The following is a 24,396-nucleotide window of genomic DNA, read 5'->3' as shown; positions in this document are numbered from 1 at the left end:
TCTCAGCGCCGTCAAAATAAAAGTCACAACAACAAGTGTGGCTTACGTCACTTCAGAGTTCCTACTGGCTCATTGTCCTTCATGTCCTCTTGCTCCCTCTTGCAGCAACATCTCTGTTGATGTCCTTTTCAATGCAACCAGGAAAACGTTCCTAGGAGAGCCATTAGTTCTCAATGAATCACCCGGGTGGCTCGTTCCTAGAACTCTACCCTTAAAAACAGTTCATTATTTAAATTAAAAATACATATTTTATTAAAGTTTTAACTGTAAGGTACACCTAAGGGGCTTTCTAGGGCTTTTGTTCCTAGAACTATTGACGGAAGTACCCGGATTTTGGCGCGTTCACACTGCAGGAGCTGGGAACGATTTTAGTTCTAGGAACTCCTTTTGGAGGAACTAATGTAGCTCCTACTTCAGAGTCGGGTCTGAACCAGCACTTATAGGAACTACCAGTGACATTAGTGACGGTGATTGGCTGAAAGCACTCGAGACACCAGCACCCGCCATTTTTAAAAAGCTGTGTAAACACTAGGGCTGGGTAAAAAATATCGATTTCTCGATTTTAATCGATTCTCATTTTTACGAACCGATATCGATTCTTAAATCCCAAGAATCGATTAGTCATCCTGTTTTCAGTTGATAAATGAATGTAACATTGATGCGCGCATCCCATCCAATAAATCGCAATAATCTTTGTGCTTTGTTATTATTGATATGAAACAAAGTCTCAGATTTCAAATTACGTCCATTTTCTTACGAAATTCAAAAACATAATTACCGTTTTGGCGCTGTGGCGTGAGATCGCTCTTGCTCAGCTCAAGAGAAGCAGCAGCGCGCACATGATCTTCTCTTCCGCATTAATAACACCAGTTACAGCGCGAAATAAACACGAATGAGCATCTGAAAGTGTGTTAAAAGATAGAGTACAACTTATCGAAGTCCGTATCATGTCACATGGAATCGCTCAATCAGTGTTTCAACCGTGGAAAGACGTTAGTAAACAATGTCATGTAATGTCACATTTACCTCAGAAAAACCATATCCAGTGACCATAAACTCTCTTTCGTCAGCTGGAAAAATTAACTCTAGAGAGGAGCATTTTGCTAAATATATGCACCATATTACATAATCATAATAATTTTTATTGTTCTTCAATATTTAATGCATGTTTGAATAAATCTGGAAAGTTTTTATGACAGCCACCATTTAATTTTTTATATTTTCATATAACTTTATTATTATAAAAATAAATAAAAGTGTATTTTAAGTGTTTGTATACAAATCAGTTAATTTTTACCTTCAATATTATAGAAGGCTAATGAAGCCTATAGGCTACAACTGACTCCCATAGTTTACAATAATTTTTTTCCCTTTTATTTTCCAGTTTTCCTTGAGAAAATTTACAACCTGATATCCAAAATAATCGATATTGAATCGAATCGAATCGTAATCGAATCGAATCGCAAGCTTGTGAATCGAAATCGAATCAAATTGTGAAATCTGTATCAATACCCAGCCCTAGTAAATACACAGATTATAGCCTATATATTTACTCCAGAAACTTAACTCTACGAACATGGGAAACAGATGGGCCTCTTGACCTTTACGCGGAGGAGAAAATCCAGCGCAACTTTGAGGGGACCAAGAGAAACATGATTATGTATTTCTGCTCAGCAACACTGGACATCAACCACACGGCATATGCTAATACCTTTTCATATACTGTCATAACAGTTGTATCTAATAACGTATTAGACAGGACTGTTAGACAGATCGTAAACTAATGAATACGGAGACTCTGGCTGGCGTTCTCAGCGCCGTCAAAATAAAAGTCACAACAACAAGTGTGGCTTACGTCACTTCAGAGTTCCTACTGGCTCATTGTCCTTCATGTCCTCTTGCTCCCTCTTGCAGCAACATCTCTGTTGATGTCCTTTTCAATGCAACCAGGAAAACGTTCCTAGGAGAGCCATTAGTTCTCAATGAATCACCCTGGTGGCTCGTTCCTAGAACTATCCGGTGCCAAATCCCCTCTAAAGTCCTCTTGTAGTAAACAACTCCCCCTTTTTTTTATTTTCCCACTAAATAACAACAAACACCAATCACAGCACTTAAACACCTGTAGAATTTGAGACAGAAGCCTTCTGGTGTTGAGAGTGAAGACGCCCGCTGGTTAAAATGAGCACAAAATCACCAAAATCATGCGATGGTTTCCATAAGTAAGGGGAGATTGATGAGTTGTGGAGGATGTGAAAGGTGACTCATACTGACTGATCAAATTTAGGAAATAAATATGCCTGGAGAAATTTTGTTGCTTCAAGATGTACACCGTTCATGTACTAAAAACAGAATAATATGTGTGAGTTCTTAGAAAATACTAGATATGATGCAATGCCAAAAGTGATTAAATAAAGAGAACATTTGGTCAATGATTATATCATTAATGTACTTAGATAAACAAAAAGAAATATTAAAAGAAAATCTATATTTATATATTTATTTATATATATATATATATATATATATTCATGTTGGGAGGGATATGGGTAAGGTTAGGAACGGGTTTGGTGGTATGGGTAGGTTTAAGGTTTAAATTACATCTATAATTGGACTGTTGACCTTTCCCTTAACCCTTAATCCACGGGTTAAGGAAAAGGTCAACAGTGCAACTATAGATGTAATTACAGACATTAAATAAAGCTGTAATTACATGCAGGTGTTTTATTTATAAAGACAATGTAAAATATATATGTGCACAATAAGAGCATTAAATACATTAATATAATATAGTATATTAATATAAAGTAGATAACTTTTGAAAACGGGATTCAAAGTGCATGTTTTTGAAAACGATACCGTTATCGTCTCCATGTAAACTACAAAAACGTGATTTGAATTTGTGAAAACAGTGAAGTCATGCCTATTACGTGTTCAGCCTATAGGCACGTAGTGTTTCTTTACAAAGTGACATCGCCAACTACTGGCCTGACAGCAGAACACAGTATTTTTTGTCGTTTTCGTGGATCACTGTGAACGAGGATCGTTTTTCTCGACTAATGAGTGAAAAAAAGCAGCTTTTTGTTGAGTCTTAGCTGTGAGACCACATGATCAAAACTGCATGTCCTCGTTGACCCTGAAATGCATGACGTGAGGAAAATGACATAGGCCTAAGCTTTTGCCAGTTTTCATAATAAGGTACTATTTTACACAAACCTTTGATGGAAACATGAATATGATGCACTACTGCAACAAAATCAGTAAAAATGTGTTTTAATTTCATTTGTCTATTTTCAGAATTAGGTTGTTTTTATTTTGTCCCATCCACCAAAACACAGATGGGACAGCATGATTTTGGGTGATTGGGACAGTGCTCAAAGGCTTAGCTAATGAAGAAAATGATTAACCTTGCAAAAGAGAACCATTGTGTATGCTTTGCTTTTCAATTGTGCAACCCCTAATCAACCACAAAAATGTGGTTTAGGTTGCACCGAACTCTGAAAATAGAAACATAATAGTACAACATTTGTTTTTGGTACTTATTTTGTTGCATTAATTCATCATATTCATGATTCCAACAAAGGTTTGTGCAGGTTAAATGTGTGTTTGTCAATTTATTGGTAATTGGGCCACCCGACCTTTCATATGTCACCACCATAGACTGAAAAAAATATGGACAAAGCGTCTGTGACGTCACCCATAGACTTTCTGAAGAACGGGTTTGAAGCCGTTTATGGGGGGTATGGGCGGCGCCATCTTGGAAAATCTTGGGAAATCCTAACCCCGCCCACCTTCTGACGCAGCGCGCGTCACTCAGCTCGCTCTGCTACTCCGGTTATCTCTGTGTATATTTTAGGCAACGAAATATGTTATAAAACACCATACTAACTCTTTTCGTTTTCATTTAAAGAAATCTTAAACATTATAGCCACACAAATGTGGTTCAGGCAACGCGTATTGATTATATTCACTGCACATAACGTTTATAAAAAAAACTAAATATAAAACACAAACCTGCCTCTTTTCGTTTTAAATATAATATAAAAATATTAAACATTTTAATATGGTCCAGGCAATATGTGCGTTTGACCTAAACAACAGATGTTGCAGTAAACAACATTACAGATCATATTCGTTGTATTAAAATTTAAAATGACAAAACTCAACCCAGTCTCTTTTTGTTAAATTTCACTTTTATCAATATTAGCCATTATAAAAGTAAAAGGTAAAGTTACAAGAAGCTATACAAATAAATAGGGGTGGGGAAAAAAATCGATTCTTAGATGAATCGCGATTCGGGACGTGGACGATTCTGAATCGATTCACAAATGTCAAAAATCGATTTTCTAAAAAAAAAAAAAAAAAAAAAAAAAAAAATCTAATAACGTAACATTGAAGGAACGCAAAAGGCGGAACTCTGAAGCGGACGTGCAGTGCGCGGACAGTCTGTGGCGTGCACATAACAGAGACGCGCACATAACAGACGCATGATGGCTGAGCGCCAAATCCGAACGGCACCAGAGAATGTCTTCGTTAAAAGCTAACGTATGGAACATTGGCAATTTCATTGTGATCTATTTAGTATTTTTTTGTATGAGAGCGAATTTCTGTATTGTTTAGTTTTCACATCAATATGCTTTGTAAACCGATCTGATCTGTATGCAATATGTGCAATGCCAGTCACAAAAAGTTACATTTTGACTGTAAGTTACTCTCTGCAGAATGTTCATTCACTTTCTTTGCTATTTTTGATTGTGGTATACAGCAAACATTTCAAGTCATAACTCTTTATTATTTAGTTGTGTATAAGTCAAGAGCGACTTTGTATGTTACTAATTATTCAGAATATGCATAAGTCCACAAGCATTATACGTTATGATAGCTTCTGGTACATAATTCTATATTTTTGAACGAAAACTGTTTGTGAATTTGCTACAGCAAAATGTTTTTTTTTGTCTGAAGGATTATATTGCTCATTGGAAATAACAAGAGGATGTTGGTTAGAAGTCTATTATTAAATGCTAGAGATTCAGAATATGCTGAAGTTTGTATTAATTTACTACAAGTATGCTGCTAGTACAGGCACACATTTATTTTCCTGTTGGTTCTCAGCAATGTTGGGACATATGCTGGCAAATGTAACCTTACAGTTGACTTGCCAAATCACTTCCATTTGTTTTATTAATACAATTAATATAGGAAGTATTGGAAGTAAGTTCGTTATGGGTCATCATAAATACTTTGCTTTAAAAGTACCAAGTAAAAATATTTTTTCAATGTTTTTGATAAAAGGCACTTCCCTGAGAATTGAACTTAATAAATGTGAAAAAGACACTTTAATGTCTCCGTTTGTCATTCTGTATTGCAAAGCAGATGAGAGTAGATCATGATCAGAAACCTGATTAGAAATCATTATGAATAAAATCGAATTGTTTTGAATCGAAAATCTTTTTGAATCGAAAATCGATTTTGAATCGAATCGTGGCCTCAAGAATCGGAATCGAATCGAATCGTGAGATGGTAAAAGATTCCCACCCCTACAAATAAAGCAAACAATTCAGTCAAACATACAAAGTCAGCGCTCTAGTCTAACCATACAACGGTAAAGTTAAATAGCTTATAAAGTTATGAAACTTCCCCTCAGCCAAAACGATTGCCCAGGGAACAAATTATAGATTCACGAGACCAAAAATCGCCCGTTAGATATACACAAGACGAATTATATCTCATGTTTAAACACTACAGAGACGCCAGAGACAGCGGCAAACCTCATAACGACTAGCCGAGGAAAGGCTGTTCCAGGCGGGGTACATGAGCGCCGAGCGCCCGGTCATCGCGGGATCTGACAACTGGATACAATTTTCATAAATCTTTATAAATAAACCACAGATTTGAGCTTTAAACAACTACATTCTCGCCTGAAAAACTCTTAAAACTACATTTCATGATACAGAAACAGTAGTATTATATTTCAACTGTATTAAAAAATGGCGCTTCTTATGTTGTCATTCTCCGTGGCGCTGCCTTGTCAGCTGTCAATCAAGCTGTCAATCAAAGTTAACCACGCCCTTATTGTCATACATTTTATATCTAAATACGATCTAAACTAACGAGTTAGAAAAAAATTCACAGCCCTCATGGTTGTCAGGCACTCGGAACCTATCGAAAAATACAATAAAAGTCCATGGGACCAACCTGTAAAAACATGAATTTATGCTGTGAAAACGGACATTTTAACATGGGGGCTATGGACATTTGCTCCCTTTTGGGACCTTCCTCTAGCGGATTTTCGATGTATTGCAGTTTTTCGCACTTACGGGTAGGCTTCATTTTTCAGATCAGAATGTTGCCGCTCTGGTCACCACTCACCAACAAACAAACAAAAAAGAAAAGAAAAAAAAAAAAAAGAAGAAGAAGGAAATGGGTCAGTGGGTTTTTAGGTCAGTGTACTTTTTTTTAAAGTAATTTTAGACCTGAAACCTTTTTTTTTCGTATTCTTTTTTTTACTAGTTTACACTTTTCAATGACTTTTGGACTTATTTTACCTCAATTAGCCTTATTATGTGTTACATGTGTTCCTGTTCAAATGGATATTCAGTATTAAAGAAATGTATCATGTGTTGGGTTGATGTTTATGGCAATTCATGGCAAGAAACCTTACACAAGGCAGAAGTTCAAAAACTGTACCAGTCATCCTTAATTCACGTCTAGTTCACATTTACTTAAATAAATGGGGACATCCCATAGACTTGTATTGTTTTTATATAGCCTACAGCTAGTACTTAAGGACGTAGCAAAAAAAAAAAAAAGTCTTGTCAGGTAGGTTTAGCTCACTTCTGGATACAAATTTCTCCCCAAAATATGTTTAATTACACACACACACACACAAACTTTTTATATATTTTACGTAGACTCTCCATAGACGTAATGGTTTTAATACTGTACAAACGGTAGGCCTATATTCAATCCCCTAACCCTGACCCTAAAACTACCCATCTCACAGAAAACTTTCTGCATTTTTACATTTTCAGAATACTTTATTTCATATGATTTATAAGCTGTTTATAAGCAAAAAATATTTGGTCCCCGTCAAGCATGGAGTAACGTTACCAGGTAGGCTACACACACACACACACACACACACAAAGTAATTGCTGTAATAAATGTCACACCCTGTAATAACAACAGGCGAGAGACTCACTTCAGTCGGTCAACAGACACAGCGGACCGTGTTGATGTTCGTCGCTCCAGAAGCTGTTTTCTCTCTGCTGGTTGTTCGGCTCCGTTAGTGGGTTTGCGGTTCGGCCAGACTGTTTACCACCCACATCTCTTCTCTCAAGACAGAAAAGTTTTCAACTTGGTAAGAATCGGTTTAACGGAGAAAGTGCTCAACAGAGCACCAGATGTGGCGAGTTTGAATGGTATTTCCTGATTGTGGGATTTCAAAGCCGTTTCAGAGTTTCTTCCGTTTGGCTCCGAGGATGAGCGCGAGCGCACGGGAGTGGGACAGGCGTCGGTTCAGAGAGACGAATAACGGAACGGGCGGGACTTAAAAATCATGACGCTCAAACGACAGAGAGAGAGAGAGAGAGAGAGAGAGAGAGAGAGAGAGAGAGAGAGAGACCCATCATCACACTCTTCCGGATTCGAAAAGCTATTATGTTGGGGAAAAAAAAATATATATATTTAAAACATTTTTAAAAATGTTAGTTCAATATTTAAAACATTTCAGGAAAAAAGTTGTTTTTGTAGGCCTACTAACTTTTTAAGAACATTATTAAAGACCAGATAACTTTGAAGGAACGTTACTGGAATAACTTTGCCAGAACGTTAGCCGACTGGTAGAAATGACATAACCTACTTTTTAAAAACATCTTCTGCCAGATAATCTGTCCTTAAAATGTATTATCAATGTTCCCCACACTTTATGACCATGTCATAAACAATGAACTGATAATGAGTTAAATAATTAACTGATATCATACATAAATACTAAATGATTGTTGTTGTGTCCCAATGACAAATGCATTATACACTGTAGGCTACTCAACTAGGCTATCTATAGTGTAGTGTATGAGGTTTAAAAGTGTAATGTTTTCATCCAACATCGTAGTCTGACATCCCTGGGCTGTGTCAAAAATCGCATACTATTGAGTAGCTACTTATTTTGAATAAGTAAATACTTCAAGACCGCTAAAAAGTGTGTTCTATAGGCTATACAGTAGTCAACATTTGAAGTGGATCAAAAAAGTTCATTAAAGTTGTTGACTGTAGTATGAGTGTGTGTAGTATGAATGTAATCCGGACGTGTTGTCATAATCATGTGACCAACCAGTGTCAGTTGCGTCGCTTCACTGCCATTCATAAATCCTCTCCCATGGCCTCATGGGATAGTAAAGTCCATCGTATGCACACTTCAGAATCTCACCCGAAGAAGTCAGTCATCCAGGTACTTTCTGCCCACTCTTTTATGAGGACTGTGAATTCGGACATACATCTTTTGACACACACAGTTTTTCGCCTAGTGTATTAGGGAAGGATGCGATTTCGGATGCAGCCCTTCCCTTTTGGCTGCAAAAGTTGAGTGTCTGACATTCCACACTTGGTTAAATAAGTGCATCATCCATGTATTTGAAGTGCACTTTTTGTAACAAACTACTAGAACTGTTTATACTACAAATGCATTTGAATAGTGCATGAGTACACACATTGGAATGCACTGAAGTGGTTGCACAAATGTTTAACCCCGTCTCAAACTGCAACTACAACTGGTTGGCTCTGGTTGAGATTAGGAAGAGCTGCCTACAGGTTTTCTCATTGGCCCGCCCCGCAAATGTTGGCCAATGGATTTTTTGGGGATTTCGACAGGGGGAGCGCCTCCGAGGAAGCAAAAAAAGTGCAACGCTGCAATATACCGGTGAGGAGATAAGAGGCCTTTTCTGAGTGAGAATAGGCTTAATAACCTCTGGCTACTTGTGAGGAAACAGCTTAGCACTTAATGAATTGACATCCTGTCTGCAAATCTTCAACAAGTTTGCTATTAAATATTCAGTGTGAGTTATGTTTGCAGAGTTTACATTAAAAAACATTACTGTTTTATTGTAGAAGAAACATTTTGCAAATCTGTTTATGGCACTGATCATTTGTTTATGGTATCTGCAAACAGTAATTGACTCACACAAAGCGATTCAGTGAGGTCAAGGCTATAATGTGATTGGTTTATGAGTGATCCAGTTTGATCCTGGTTTACTAGGCACACGTTATGGTTTCTCCAACTACAGTGACTTACTTAAGCAAAAATGACTAACTTTTGGTTTCTGTGCGGTTCTGACGCCTGTACTGAACTGTAATGGGCAACATAGATGAGAAAAAACAGGTATGCTTGAGTATTCTGTCCTTTTTTAGGGTCGCATCTTGTGACATCACTTCCTGTTTTTGGTTTGTTTAGATGTATTTGGTCCTGGTGCATTCATATTTCAGTCGAACCGCGCCAGAGCTCATCTAGAAGTGGACCGAAAGCCTGTGAAAAGGTAAAGTCTTGGTTCGCTTGTTTGATGTGCACTAGGGTTTGGATGGCAGCGTTCACACTCTAACAGAGCAATTGCACCAGAATTTGTTGTATTCAAACCAAACCTGCCAAGTGTGAACACACCAAAAAGAAGATGCTATTTATGTAATATATAGTCTTAGTATAAATATTGATTTTAATATAAATATAAGTGCAGAACTGGCTTGAGTTTGGTATTGTTTGCATGTGCATGAGGTTTTAAGCACTGGCACAGACAAATAGACTGCACAGATAAATCCAGGAACATCAGATCAGGTTTCAGCAAATATTTTGTCACTACTTCATTTTATTGTATTCAGTCCACTAGTACTTAATCCATTTGTGTTGGGACTGCTTGAATAATGTTTGCTGCATTAACTGATACTAGGCAGTGCTTTGCATAGAACTGGATTAAGAGAGTGAACTTATTCTCAAAATGTGTGTGTTAGTCTGTGATTACATGCAATGCGTTTGTAGTGGTATTGTGCTGCGTTGCGAACGTGTGTCAGACTGTCAGGTGATGTCAGTGGATCCCTCTAGTGGCAAAGCTTTGTGTCATTTCCACTTTGAAGAGTCTACAGGCAAAGTACCTGGTTCATTGACATCACATATAAGGATCTCAGTATCTAAATGTAGTATCGCCACACGCTTTCTCACTGTAACACACAGATCTGTAACACATACAAATGTGACACATCATTATTTTAATACCTTTATTTTATTTAAATTAGAAACAAAAGTTTGATCAAAAAAGTTGACATAAATAACATCATTGTAATTCACATTTCAATAAGTTACAAAGTTTTACAATTGTTTTAATGTATTTCTTTAAAAAACAGGAAAACCAAAAGACCTCACCCCAAACCATGTTTTTCAAATATGAATAAATTGATAAATAAAAAGATAAAATATTAAAACTTGCCCAGAAGTTTCTGAGTCCCCTTATGTCCCATTTATAATGAAAAAGTAGAAATCTTACGATGTTTTTTTCTAACAATAATAATCATAATAATAATAATACTGTAACTATCATCATTGCTTTAATGCAAACTATTCTTATTTTCTTTTTTAAATAGATTATTTTAAGCTTAATTATTTAAACCTGATTATGGTCATTTACTGTGGCTGGTCTTCTCTCTTTTATTTTTAACATATATATTTTTTTAGTTTTGTATGAAAAATGATACTTTTTTTTTATTTGTAGAGCTAAGAAGGTCCATAGGAAGTAGCGTGTTTTTTGTGTTAATACTCTTGACATCTTTCCGTAACTGTGTGTGCTTGTGTGTTTGAATGCGTGTGTAATTTATGTACATGATTTTTTTTTATTTGTCCTTTGCATATTCACACATGTGTGTCTGTGTGTGCAAGATAACAAACATCTCACGTTAGCAATTTAACCTGTGCAGCTCAACACCTGGCGTCTGTCTGCTACGTGAATGCTTCAATAATCTCCATCCTGAGAGAGAGAGAGAGAGAGAGAGAGAGAGAGAGAGAGAGAGAGAGAGAGAGAGAGAGAGAGAGAGAGAGAGAGAGACATTACACTGATGTTAGCATTTGTTCAATGTTCCACTTTGCTGTCTGTCTGCTTGCTGGATCACAGGCAAAAACCACCTTGGACAAGGAGCAGACAGTGACTCAGCTTTCAGGGTGAATCACTGTTTCATCAGGTAGCATAAATGAGAATTACAGCATCCTCAAATCATCACCCACAGCTTCTCTGCCATGTTAGATGAACTTCCAAAGTACTCCCACTCTTTCCAGTCAAGTGACTCCTGCGATGGTTCTTATAATGAATCAAAAAGATTGTTGCTGAGTCATTGTTGCTGTGTCGGGCTGGTCACGATGCTCAAACAATCAGATCAATGTTTTACAGAGACATGGTGTTCAATATACAAATGTCTCTCCATATTAATCTGAGAAATGAGAAAGTATTTTGAGAGGGATAAAATTACACACTTCAGCATTGAGGAGGTGAAAGGGCCAAACCTGACCTAAAACCTAAAGAAATGTGAAGACCAGCCGTCAAACATCTCCGATATGGCATATCAAATGTGCTTTTCCACACGCAAACACACACACACACACACTGTCCATGCAAGTCACAGTGAAGCTCAAGCCTGCTGCATGTGTGCTCTGGAGATCATGTCTATATATTGCACATTTATGTGCACGTGTGTTTGAATGTGTGTGTGCGATTAGATTGATTTATGAGTGCTTCTCATTGCAGCCAACATGCATCACTCACAGCAACTGGAAACAGGAATTCTGGGAACTTGCTTTAGAACTGAACACCTCTTTTGGAGTACAAACACAATGGCTATAAAAATGAGGTTCACTGATTTGTGATATTTATAGCATCTTCCCCAGAATTGCTGTATTGCTCGTGTTTCCTCCATTCAGCACCAGGCACTGCACTTCCTGTAACCCTCACTGTCAGAAGCTCAGGCAGACCCACGATGAAGACGATTATACTTCACCCAAAAAGAGAAAATCTTTTATTAATCCTCATGTTTTTCTAAATCTGTATGCTCTTTCACGACATGTCAACTTTGGCTTCAGACGACGTAAACATAGTGCAGAAGTCAAATGTTTTACTTTTATGGTACTTTACACTGTTATTGAACTGAACTGAATCAACATTGAACTGACTCGAGCTGAATAAAGATACTAATGAACTTTACACTGTTATTGAACTGAACTGAATCAACATTGAACTGACTCGAGCTGAATAAAGATACTAATGAACTTTACACTGTTATTGAACTGAACTGAATCAACATTGAACTGACTCGAGCTGAATAAAGATACTAATGAACTTTACACTATTATTGAACTGAATTGAATCAACATTGAACTGACTCGAGCTGAATAAAGATACTAATGAACTTCTGTAGAGCTGCTTTACAGCTGAATTTAATGTATAATTTTGTATTCCTGTTTATTAGAAGCTGCTTTTTAAACAATCTGTAACGTATAAAGCGCTACAGAAATAAAGGTGAAGGTTATTTTATGAGAAAGAGCAGCATGAACATTCCTCCAAATATCTTCTTTTGTCTTCCAAAGAATAAATAAAGTCATACAGGTTTGGATCAACATGAGGGTGAGTAAATGATGACAAAATTATCATTTTAGGCTGAACTATCCCTTTAATCACATCTGAATTTACCAGTTATGCTCTTATGTTATATGATATACATTCTGAATATTTTACATCGTTCATCTTCATGTCTCACACTCAAATGAAAAGCACACTAATAATTATAAGTACAGTATTTATAGCACACAATAGGCCTATGTCACACTTCCTGCTTCCGGAACGCGGAGTAGGGATTCAGAACTTCTGGTCAACAGTATTTCTCAATAAGGATTTAGATCATCAGCCATAATGTCTAAACCATCCGAGGTAGACTGACCACGAGCTATGAGGTTGTGAAACGAAGGTTTTTGCTCCTGTAGAAGCTATAAGTTCGTATGAAATCAACCTTGTTTTAAGAAAAACATGTTTTACCTGCGATCTTATGAAAAAAAACTACACTACCCACAATCCTAAGCGTAGCAGCAACATCTGCTGATTGGTCCAACTCGCTGTTACCATAGAAACATTTACCTTACTGGCGGCGGAATTCGAACACTTACCTCTGTAATTGAAAATGAATTTCTCCCAGAAGAACTTGTACCCTTTCCTCAGTTTTGACGTTTCCACTTGAGAGTTTTCATTTACCATCCGAACCACATCGTCATATGTGACTTCAAGCAGGTTGCGGAGAGATTTGGTCCAGCAGTATCTATCGGACTAAGCCATTGTGAAAAGCTAACCAGAAGAGCTGTATCCCTACTAAAAGACGTACTTCCGGTCTTCAATTTTTTCGTGACATAGGCCTATAGGAACACTTTAAAAATCTGATCAATAACAAACTGCAGACACAACTTTCACTGCAGGAATCATCATAGAAAGAGTGAGAGGGTTGCAAAGCGTGTAGTTAATTTCCAAACAAACTGAAAAATTAGTAATTTATCAGAGAAATCAAGAAGTCACAAATGCATCAAACAGTCCATGGTAGCCACGGCAGAACGGCATGCAGCCCACCTCATGGCCAGTCGCCGGGGGCAAGGGCACAAAAACAAACAATGTTGCTAGGGCAATCCAAACATAGGCAATTGCCAACGGCAACCAGACAGGCCAATCAACTTACTACAACTTCAGATGTAGTGGATTATGGTTGCTAGGTAACCATAGCCAGGGTCTCCCGTCATTTATGATTGGCCGTTTGGACCTTGTTGTGTGGTTTGTGATTTTCATAGAGAGAATACAAAGAGAGAACACCATGTCTACCATTGTTCAGACAAACAGATAGTCGGCCCCAAACTCAGACTGGTCGTGATGATCAAACAAGCAGATATTTCGAAGCAGATTAAATTGTGTGCACGATTTATTAATTTGTTCCCTCGATTTATAAACCGTGCGCACAATTTAGCCTACTATTTTTTTCCTGCATATCACGTGCGGGCTCCGTATATTTTGACAAATTATACAAAAAAATATACAGCTTTAGTTAGGCGTTATGACTTTTTTTCTCTCATTTATCGATGATTACTGATTACCTGAGACACACTTCTTTAAATCATTTTGTCTTAATGATCATTTGTCATGATTTACACTTATTTTGATGTATTGACTAACATAATAAAACATGTAAAATATTTGATTATAATTTTAACTAGTGTTTTATTCAAAATTACATTTAAAGTTAATATATTTGGTAACACTTTACAATAAGTTTTCATTAGTTAACATTAGTTAACATTAAACATGAACTAAGAATGAACAATACTTCAGCAGCATTTATTAATATTAGCATTTACTAAAGCATTATTAAAATCATTAGTAATGCACTGTGAACTAACATGAACAAACTGAATTACAGTATTTTTATTAACAAACATTAACAACGATTAATAAATACTGTAATAAGTGTATTGCTCATTGTTAGATCATGTTAGTTAATGCATTAACTAAAGTTAACAAATTAGACATTGACCTTGACAACATTCCATTGTATGGAAAAAAAAAAATACTATGGGAGTCAATGGATCCCCACAACTGTTTGGTTACCAACATTCTTCAAAATATCATCCTTTGTGTTACACAGAAAGAACAAAGAAATGTATACAAGTGTGGAACAACTTGAGGGCGAGGAAATTATGACAGAATTGCCATTTTGGGTGAACTAACTCTTTAAGTGCAAACTGAATGTGATGTGTATTATTATGTCTTTTTAATGTGTGCTCAAGTCTACTTCTTTTTCACGAGGGATAATTAACCATTTTATTCCTATTCACCTTTATAAGTATGTGTTTAGCATCCTTATACAGACAAACCCCTGCAGAACTCTAACCTCGTATCCACTCCTTTTTTTCTCTTTCATTTCATCTTCTCAGTTTTTTTATTCTATCCTCCTTTTGCATGTTCACTTTTAAATAAACAGCAGATCTCTCTCTTTCTAAAGGTTTTAGAAAGTCTGTCCTCTCTTACCAGTCTCTGTCTCAGTAGGGTCTGTTGGCATCTTTTGGCCGTTTCAGCTGCACTTTGAGTCTTTTCATGCCGATCTGAAATCCGTTCATGGCCTGGATGGCCGTCTGAGCACTCGCTGGGTTATCAAAGCTCACAAAGCCTGAGAGAGAGAGAGCAAAGACAAAGAAAAATGTTCAGTGTCCATGGAAAACTCACCATTGTGATGCAAGAGTGCTGTGGGTGTTCGCAAGAGTGTTGCTATGCAGTTGCTAAGGTGCTCTGATTGGCTGTTAGCTGCTTGAATGTGGTAGTCAAGTCACATTTATTAATATAGTGCTTTAAACAATACAGATTGTTTTAAAGCAGGTTCACATTAATAAACATAATTTTACAGTGTCCTTTTTACACACGTTACATGTAGCTAGTAATTACTATAAATTGTGCATTATTACTGTACATGCAACTAACCATAAACCAAACCCTAACCCTACAAGTACATGAAGTTAATTAATAATTCTCTGTACTTAAATGCATAATTACACTGTAACATGGACACTGTAAAATAAAGTGTAACTGATAACTGTCAATGTTGCAAAGTTCATCAATTAATAATACACAAATCTTATGCCGCCGTAAAGCAGCTCTAGCGAAGGCAATAGTGTCATTATTCATCCGAAAGTACAGTCAAATCGATAATAGTTCTATTGTGCACCAGAGTTTGAAGGTTAGTATTACGAACACATACGTTTTCTCATTCTTACCGAAGCATTTGCTTTGATTGGTGGCTCGATCGACAAAAACTTTTGCAGAAATGACGTTACCGAATGGTAGAAACATCTGGAGCATTTCAGAGTCAGTGAACTCTTGAGGTAAATGGTAAATGAAGATGTTACACCCCTCAGGACCTGCATCACACACATTAGACTCAATGTAAGCTTTATAGACAGATATAATCATAATGAGAAACAGCTCACATGCAATGATTTATAAATATATATACAGTGAGGAAAATAAGTATTTGAACGCCCTGCTATTTTGCAAGTTCTCCCACTTGGAAATCATGGAGGGGTCTGAAATTGTCATCGTAGGTGCATGTCCACTGTGAGAGACATAATCTAAAAAAAAAAAATCCAGAAATCACAATGTATGATTTTTTAACTATTTATTTGTATGATACAGCTGCAAATAAGTATTTGAACACCTGAGAAAATCAATGTTAATATTTGGTACAGTAGCCTTTGTTTGCAATTACAGAGGTCAAACGTTTCCTGTAGTTTTTCACCAGGTTTGCACACACTGCAGGAGGGATTTTGGCCCACTCCTCCACACAGATCTTCTCTAGATCAGTCAGGTTTCTGGGCTGTCGCTGAGAAACACAGAGTTTGAGCTCCCTCCAAAGATTCTCTATTGGGTTTAGGTCTGGAGACTGGCTAGGCCACGCCAGAACCTTGATATGCTTCTTACAGAGCCACTCCTTGGTTATCCTGGCTGTGTGCTTCGGGTCATTGTCATGTTGGAAGACCCAGCCTCGACCCATCTTCAATGCTCTAACTGAGGGAAGGAGGTTGTTCCCCAAAATCTCACAATACATGGCCCCGGTCATCCTCTCCTTAATACAGTGCAGTCGCCCTGTCCCATGTGCAGAAAAACACCCCCAAAGCATGATGCTACCACCCCCATGCTTCACAGTAGGGATGGTGTTCTTGGGATGGTACTCATCATTCTTCTTCCTCCAAACACGGTTAGTGGAATTATGACCAAAAAGTTCTATTTTGGTCTCATCTGACCACATGACTTTCTCCCATGACTCCTCTGGATCATCCAAATGGTCATTGGCAAACTTAAGACGGGCCTTGACATGTGCTGGTTTAAGCAGGGGAACCTTCCGTGCCATGCATGATTTCAAACCATGACGTCTTAGTGTATTACCAACAGTAACCTTGGAAACGGTGGTCCCAGCTCTTTTCAGGTCATTGACCAGCTCCTCCCGTGTAGTTCTGGGCTGATTTCTCACCTTTCTTAGGATCATTGAGACCCCACGAGGTGAGATCTTGCATGGAGCCCCAGTCCGAGGGAGATTGACAGTCATGTTTAGCTTCTTCCATTTTCTAATGATTGCTCCAACAGTGGACCTTTTTTTCACCAAGCTGCTTGGCAATTTCCCCATAGCCCTTTCCAGCCTTGTGGAGGTGTACAATTTTGTCTCTAGTGTCTTTGGACAGCTCTTTGGTCTTGGCCATGTTAGTAGTTGGATTCTTACTGATTGTATGGGGTGGACAGGTGTCTTTATGCAGCTAACGACCTCAAACAGGTGCATCTAATTTAGGATAATAAATGGAGTGGAGGTGGACATTTTAAAGGCAGACTAACAGGTCTTTGAGGGTCAGAATTCTAGCTGATAGACAGGTCTTCAAATACTTATTTGCAGCTGTATCATACAAATAAATAGTTAAAAAATCATATATTGTGATTTATGGATTTTTTTTTTTAGATTATGTCTCTCACAGTGGACATGCACCTACGATGACAATTTCAGACCCCTCCATGATTTCCAAGTGGGAGAACTTGCAAAATAGCAGGGTGTTCAAATACTTATTTTCCTCACTGTATATATATATATATATATATATCTTGAAAAAAAAAACAATGATTTGCCTCCATACCCCTGAGTAAAAGTTAATTGTATTGAATGTGTACTTCAAATCTTAAAAGTATATAAACTGTACTTGCAGATAATATAGTATAAATTAAATAAAGGGCCACTTAAGTGCACTTAAAGAGAGACACTTTCATGACTATAAGTGCGTTTCATTCGACCGTAAGTGGACTTCCACCATCTTAAGAGAGATCACAATCCGAAGGGAGCGAACATGTTCAGTTCGAAGGGCACTGCAAACGGCGTAGGGAATAAGGGAACATCAATACATCACTTCACACGAAGTGGAGAGCAAAAATCCCCCTATTTATGAATGGTTACGGTGATGAATGTTACATTTTCATAGTCTATTGTATGAATATGTAAATCAATTAAAAGTGCTGAGAAGCAGCTGAGGCGCTGTAATTTTGTATTTGACTTCATTTACCTCAGGAGTGTTTATGCAGCTGCACGCGGGAAAGAAAGCGCTAGATTAGGCCATAGACCATAGATTAAGAACACATTTATACATAGTTCACTTCAACGGATATACCGTGTTCAGGGTGTAGGGAGCAGTGAACACTGCGTAGGGACCCTGTCGAATGGAACGCACCAGATGTTTCTTAACCCACTTTTAACATGTGCACTTTGTAATAATATTAAATTAAAAGTTTTACTTTGAAGTACATTTTAAATCATTATGTTTGGTCGTGCTTTAAAGAAGTACACTTATTTTGATGTGTTGACTTGTAAAGAGGACATGTAAAGTACTTGATTACAATTTTAACTGTAGTGTGTTATTCCATATTTCATTTAAAGTTAAACATACAGTATGGAATTTTTCGCCACTAGGGGTCGCTAACCTCTTTACAATAACAAAGGCGTAGATTGATGACGCAACATTTGCTAGGAATTATGGATCTTGTCAACGTCAAGCCGACCGATCTAATAATGTTTATGGATGACTCTATACATCGATGCTTTTATCATGACTGTGATATGAAGCAGTTCGGGATTGCTAAGAGACAGCTATCAGCTCCACACGCGACGCGAGTCCCGCGGATATAAAAGGAATATGGACATTTCATTCTACCGAACTACACGCAGAATTACTACTCACAGGTCAGTTTATTAGACAAATTAAACTTGTGAGGTAACGCAGCGCTGTTTCACTTGGTCTAACATTACACTAGCACACTAAACTGCATTTGAATGTGTTGAAATGTATGTGTTAGTTTGTCTGTATGAGACTAGCAGTAAGCTAGATCAACATTAGAATAACATACAGATCATATTCTGACATTTTATCATTGTTGAACTATAAAACATTGATTAGTTTTATGTAAATGTGCTCACCTGTTTAATAAAGTACATGTAGGAGCGGTTGAAGTCTCGGACGTGTATGGCGTTATTTTTTAGTCAAAAGTTATGAGCGTGTAAGACATGCTCACGAGCACATTATGTTATTTCACACGTGCAAAAATTAACCTTCAGCTGGCATGATAAAAGTACTCGCGCACAAATTCAACAACCGAGAGGTGTACAAGTAGCTGCGAGCGAGCGCCTGGCATACTCTCATAGGTTAACTCTGCTTGTACAGTGGAATCCTGCTCGCGCGCAGCGGGCTTCTGCTCGCGGAGTGCTGTTTTGCTCGCGCAGTGGATTTCTGCTCGCTCAGCTGATTTCTGCTCGCTCGAGTCTACATGACTTTTGACAATTTGGGGGCGGAAACCAAGGAGGGCACTGACCCTCTTATGATTGGTCACTTTCATCATGGAAAATCTTGGGAAATCCTAACCCCGCCCACCTTCTGACGCAGCGCGCGTCACTCAGCTCGCTCTGCTACTCCAGCTATCTCTGTGTATATTTTAGACAACGAAATATGTGATAAAACACCATACTAACTATTTTCGTTTTCATTTAAAGAAATCTTAAACATGATAGCCACACAAATGTGGTTCAGGCAACGCGTGTTGATTATATTCACTGTTTGCCTATTTAAAAATAGAAAAAAAAAAATATATATATATATAAAACACAAACCTGCCTCTTTTCGTTTTAAATATAATATAAAAACATTAAACATTTTAATATGGTCCAGGCAATATGTGCATTTGTACCAAACAACAGATTTTGCAGTAAACGACATTACAGTTTTAATTTTTTTTTACATACAATTATTACAATTTAAAATGACAAAACTCAACCCAGTCTCTTTTTGTTAAATTTCAGTTTTTATCAATATTAGCCATTATAAAAGTATCCACCTTTTTCTGCTCAGTCTAAACAATGCGCGCTGCCATGACGACGACTCCGGTTGCCTACTTCCGGTTCGTAGCTTGACCTGTACTAGCAGCGAGAGAATGAGTTCAAGCTGAAGCTCCTCATGTAGAAACTGAGTGTTTCGAGCATAAGATAAGAAGGAGATAAGAATTTATTTTCTAAAGAGCCGTGAGTCAAAAGAACCGGCTCTTTTCAGTGAGCTGAGTCAAACGAGCCAAAATGTTTTTCACATCTGTCATGTTAACATGGACAAAAGACAATCTCACAACAACATCACATCCTTTTAAAAATAAAAACAGTACAGTATACAGTAGTCATAACTTAGAATTTTATTATAATTGTATTTCATATAATATACAATAATGTAATTTTTACTTGTCCATAACAACCCGAAAACTTGCCTGCTTGCCTTGCACATCTAATTAATGGGCAAAGTTTTCCGACTTTTTTTCTTATGCTTCAGTTTTAACGCTAACCACTCTAAACGTTTACTTTATTGAATGTATCTGATACGGAACCGGACATGGGCATTATCTCCTTCTTATCTTATGCTCGAAACACTCAGTTTCTAAAAAGTTTGAAATCTTCTTTGAATTGTTAAAACAACCAACAACTGCACATGAGGAGCTTGAACTCATTCTCTCGCTGCTAGTACAGGTCAAGCGCTACGAACCGAAAGTAGGCAACCGGAGTCGTCGTTATGGCAGCGCGCATTGTTTAGAGCAGAATAAGGTGGATAAGTAAAAGGTATAAGAAGCTATACAAATAAAGCAAACAATTCAGTCAAACATACAAAGTCAGCGCTCTAGTCTAACCATACAACGGTAAAGTTAAATAGCTTATATGTATAGCTTTATTTGTATAGCTTCTTATACCTTTTACTTATACTTTTATAATGGCTAATATTGATAAAAACTGAAATTTAACAAAAAGAGACTGGGTTGAGTTTTGTCATTTTAAATTGTAATAATTGTATGTAAAAAAATTTAAAACTGTAATGTTGTTTACTGCAAAATCTGTTGTTTGGTACAAATGCACATATTGCCTGGACCATATTAAAATGTTTAATGTTTTTATATTATATTTAAAACGAAAAGAGGCAGGTTTGTGTTTTATATATATATTTTTTTTTATAATTAGGCAAACAGTGAATATAATCAACACACGTTGCCTGAACCACATTTGTGTGGCTATCATGTTTAAGATTTCTTTAAATGAAAACGAAAATAGTTAGTATGGTGTTTTATCACATATTTCGTTGTCTAAAATATACACAGAGATAGCTGGAGTAGCAGAGCGAGCTGAGTGACGCGCGCTGCGTCAGAAGGTGGGCGGGGTTAGGATTTCCCAAGATTTTCCATGATGAAAGTGACCAATCATAAGAGGGTCAGTGCCCTCCTTGGTTTCCGCCCCCAAATTGTCAAAAGTCATGTAGACTCGAGCGAGCAGAAATCAGCTGAGCGAGCAGAAATCCACTGCGCGAGCAAAACAGCACTCCGCGAGCAGAAGCCCGCTGCGCGCGAGCAGGATTCCACTGTACAAGCAGAGTTAACCTATGAGAGTATGCCAGGCACTCGCTCGCAGCTACTTGTACACCTCTCGGTTGTTGAATTTGTGCGCGAGTACTTTTATCATGCCAGCTGAAGGTTAATTTTTGCGCGTGTGAAATAACATAATGTGCTCGTGAGCATGTCTTACACGCTCATAACTTTTGACTAAAAAATAACGCCATAGACGTGGAGCTCTCGTTTATATACTGTCTATGGGAGCTCTCGGCATCTCGAAAACACCGCGCTGATATTGATTCTCGTTTTAGTTCTCATTTTTTATCCAAAGTCTGCTTGCCATGGTCCATAATGTTTGAACGAAACAACAACAGCGTGCAAATAGACATTGCGAACTACACAGTTGTCCGCGTCAGTCGCTTTGGTTACTATCAGATGGCTCTGGTTCATAGCTCTGGTTGCCATGGCAGCACGAGCGGAAACCAGGGACAACGCGGATATGACGCCATTGACGGCGACAAAGCGGAAATAAAGAAACGGGCCGTGTCTTCGAATTAAATTACAAATTTCTCCTGGTTTGAAAGTTGTTGGAAACAGTCGGGATAATGTAAGTACACAACTAAAAAAAAATATATAACATAGATATAGTGATTTTTGCTATTTTTAAAGCAAAAAAGATACATATTGTGCCTTTAATATATATTATAAATGTACTAAATTACAACTTAATTAGTACAAATATATTTAAATACAAGGCATTCAAGTTTCAGTAAAAAAGGCATTAAAGTATATTTTAGTTTACCATAAATGCTTGTCAGTATTCTGGAGTACACTGTAACCATATTTCAATTAATAGAAGTAATTATGAAATTACATTTAAATATGTACTTAATTACTTAAGTGGGTCAAGCACTCTAAAGTCCAGGTAATTGCATTTAATATAAACTGAAACTGTGATACATTTTTATTTAATTGCAATTAACAGGCATTTCAGTGTCCGAAAACAATACATTCATGTTTTAAAGTATATTTCCATAATAAGTTATTAAAAGTATGGTAAAGTGTACTTCTACTTCTTTACAGGGTACAGTCTAACTTCTGAGGACGTATAAAAACACTTTATCTGAAATCGAATACTTTCCGGCTATATAGAACCAGGTTTACCGCAAACCCTCTTTTGGTGTTAAAAACTACTGTCAGGATTTACTAAAGACAAGCAGTGAAAAATTTGCTCTGAAAAGGCTGGACAGGGATATTTTTGCAGCTGGCCTTTTTGCACATTTCACACTCCATTTCAGACGCAAACTTTATGGGAGGAGAGTATTTAAATGGATCACGGTGATTTACTAAGGTTTGAATGGATCACGGTGATTTACTAAGGTTTGAATGGATCACGGTGATTTACTAAGGTTTGACTTGTAAATTTACTGGTATTTGCGTCATTATTTACCGCCCCCAAAAAAGCCTGTCTTAAACCAGATGCTAATTTAGTTTGGTAAATTGTGTTGGTCATTATGGAAATGATCCATCGCTTTTCTGGAATTGCTCTTTCACACTAATTTGCCCTGTTTGGCAAATCTGGCCCATAATATGCAAAGAACAGTACAGCGACAGAGTAGTATGTCAGAATACATATGTATTGTATGTCAGAACAGTAAGCGAAAAGTACCCGGATGACCTACTATTTCCGCCTAGATTCGATGGACACTTTACTATCCCATGAGGCACCGGGAGAGGATTTGTGGATGGCGGTGAAGCGACGCAACTAATGCCGTGAGTCACATAATAATGACAACATGGCGGATGTAGTACGCCCGAATGTCATTCAAACTACACACACTCATACTATATAGAACGTATTTTGTAACATTCTGCGAAGTATGTTTTTAAATCAAAACAATGGACTATAAAGTATGCGACTACGCAGTGAATATGTCCTTTTTTTAACAGGAAATGAAATCACCTTCTCTCTGTTGCTGGGTTTGTTGCTGGGCAACCAGGGTGGGTTGCTGTAGAAACGGCTGGCTGACCAATCCATATGCAGTCGGATAGGCTGCTGTGAAACACAGAGTTTGACACATGCTGAATCAGAAAGACAAAGGCTGATCTGACACAAAAGCCTGTGCATGAGAGATGCAGCTGCTCGGTCACCTGTGTAATGCTGCATGCCTGCGTACGCCTGCTGGAGCGGATCTAACTGAAGAGCTGGACTCTGGGCTGGAGAGACCATGAGGACAAAGCATTTAGCATATTCTTGAATACATGCGACTGGTTCCTGTGTGTGCAAAACTCACCAACAAGATCTAAGAGGATTGTGGGTGGTTGATATGCAGTTGCTAAAGTGTTAACTGGCTAGTTGTTGTTAATTCAAGCCTTCCCAAAGCATTAGGGATTCTCACCTTGATATGGATGAACACCATTGGTGTAGATTTCCAATGCTGGCTGTCCATTGTTGGTTGCCGGGACGTGACTATAGCCGTTCACTCCAATTGGTGGAGGCAGAGCCGACAAAGGTGTTGCCGCAATAGTGGGAGGAGTGTTTGCACCTGTAGCCAATCACAGAGCAGCGAGGAGTTTAGACTGACAAGAGCGTTAAACACTGGCCCTGGCCCAAATGAAACCCTAAGTCTGATAGAGGTTTGCAGCAGAGCTCGCCTCAGTGCGCATTAAGGGCGCATATCGTTTGCAAAAGGGACGCCCATTTAGGCACTCTTCTGAAACCTAAAATGACAAACTAGACAATCTGCGGTCTAGTGGACCATTGTAAGCCCACAAGACAGCAAGTGAATATGAAGAGTGCCATTTGGCCACTGAGCTCTTTGCATAAAGACCATTATGCTGAATGTGCACTTCTAGTGCACTTCAAATCTTAAAAGTATAATTTTAAAAACTGTTCTTGCAGATAATATAATACTAA

The 24,396-nt window shown here is 37.7% G+C and overlaps 2 protein-coding genes across 7 annotated transcripts in view; both read right to left on the bottom strand.

The window, feature by feature from the left end:
- cers2b (ceramide synthase 2b) overlaps nt 1–7,544 on the bottom strand; it is a 43,949-nt gene extending 36,405 nt beyond the window's left edge. The window contains exon 1 of one of the 2 annotated variants that reach the window (XM_084088189.1): nt 7,199–7,544. The gene's annotated coding sequence lies outside the window, so the exon portion shown is untranslated. The remainder of the gene's footprint in view (nt 1–7,198) is intronic. The other variant, XM_084088190.1, reaches the window with a different exon arrangement.
- Nucleotides 7,545–10,250: 2,706 nt separating this feature from the next.
- celf3b (cugbp, Elav-like family member 3b) overlaps nt 10,251–24,396 on the bottom strand; it is a 52,004-nt gene continuing 37,858 nt past the window's right edge. For 2 of the 5 annotated variants that reach the window (XM_084088463.1, XM_084088461.1), the window contains exons 9-14: nt 23,879–24,025; nt 23,631–23,696; nt 23,443–23,535; nt 15,818–15,961; nt 15,078–15,216; nt 10,251–11,000 (exon numbers count right to left, since the gene is read on the bottom strand). In XM_084088463.1, coding sequence (XP_083944589.1) covers nt 15,089–15,216; nt 15,818–15,961; nt 23,443–23,535; nt 23,631–23,696; nt 23,879–24,025 — 578 coding nt within the window. In that variant the 3' untranslated portion in view covers nt 10,251–11,000; nt 15,078–15,088. The remainder of the gene's footprint in view (nt 11,001–15,077; nt 15,217–15,817; nt 15,962–23,442; nt 23,536–23,630; nt 23,697–23,878; nt 24,026–24,396) is intronic. The other 3 variants (XM_084088462.1, XM_084088464.1, XM_084088465.1) reach the window with 3 other exon arrangements.

Source organism: Abramis brama, assembly GCF_963993115.1.
Source record: "Abramis brama genome assembly, chromosome: 17".
NCBI classification, from domain to species: domain Eukaryota; kingdom Metazoa; phylum Chordata; class Actinopteri; order Cypriniformes; family Leuciscidae; genus Abramis; species Abramis brama.
The sequence above is the reverse complement of the archived record's forward strand: the minus strand, read 5'-3'. Positions and strand labels throughout refer to the sequence as shown.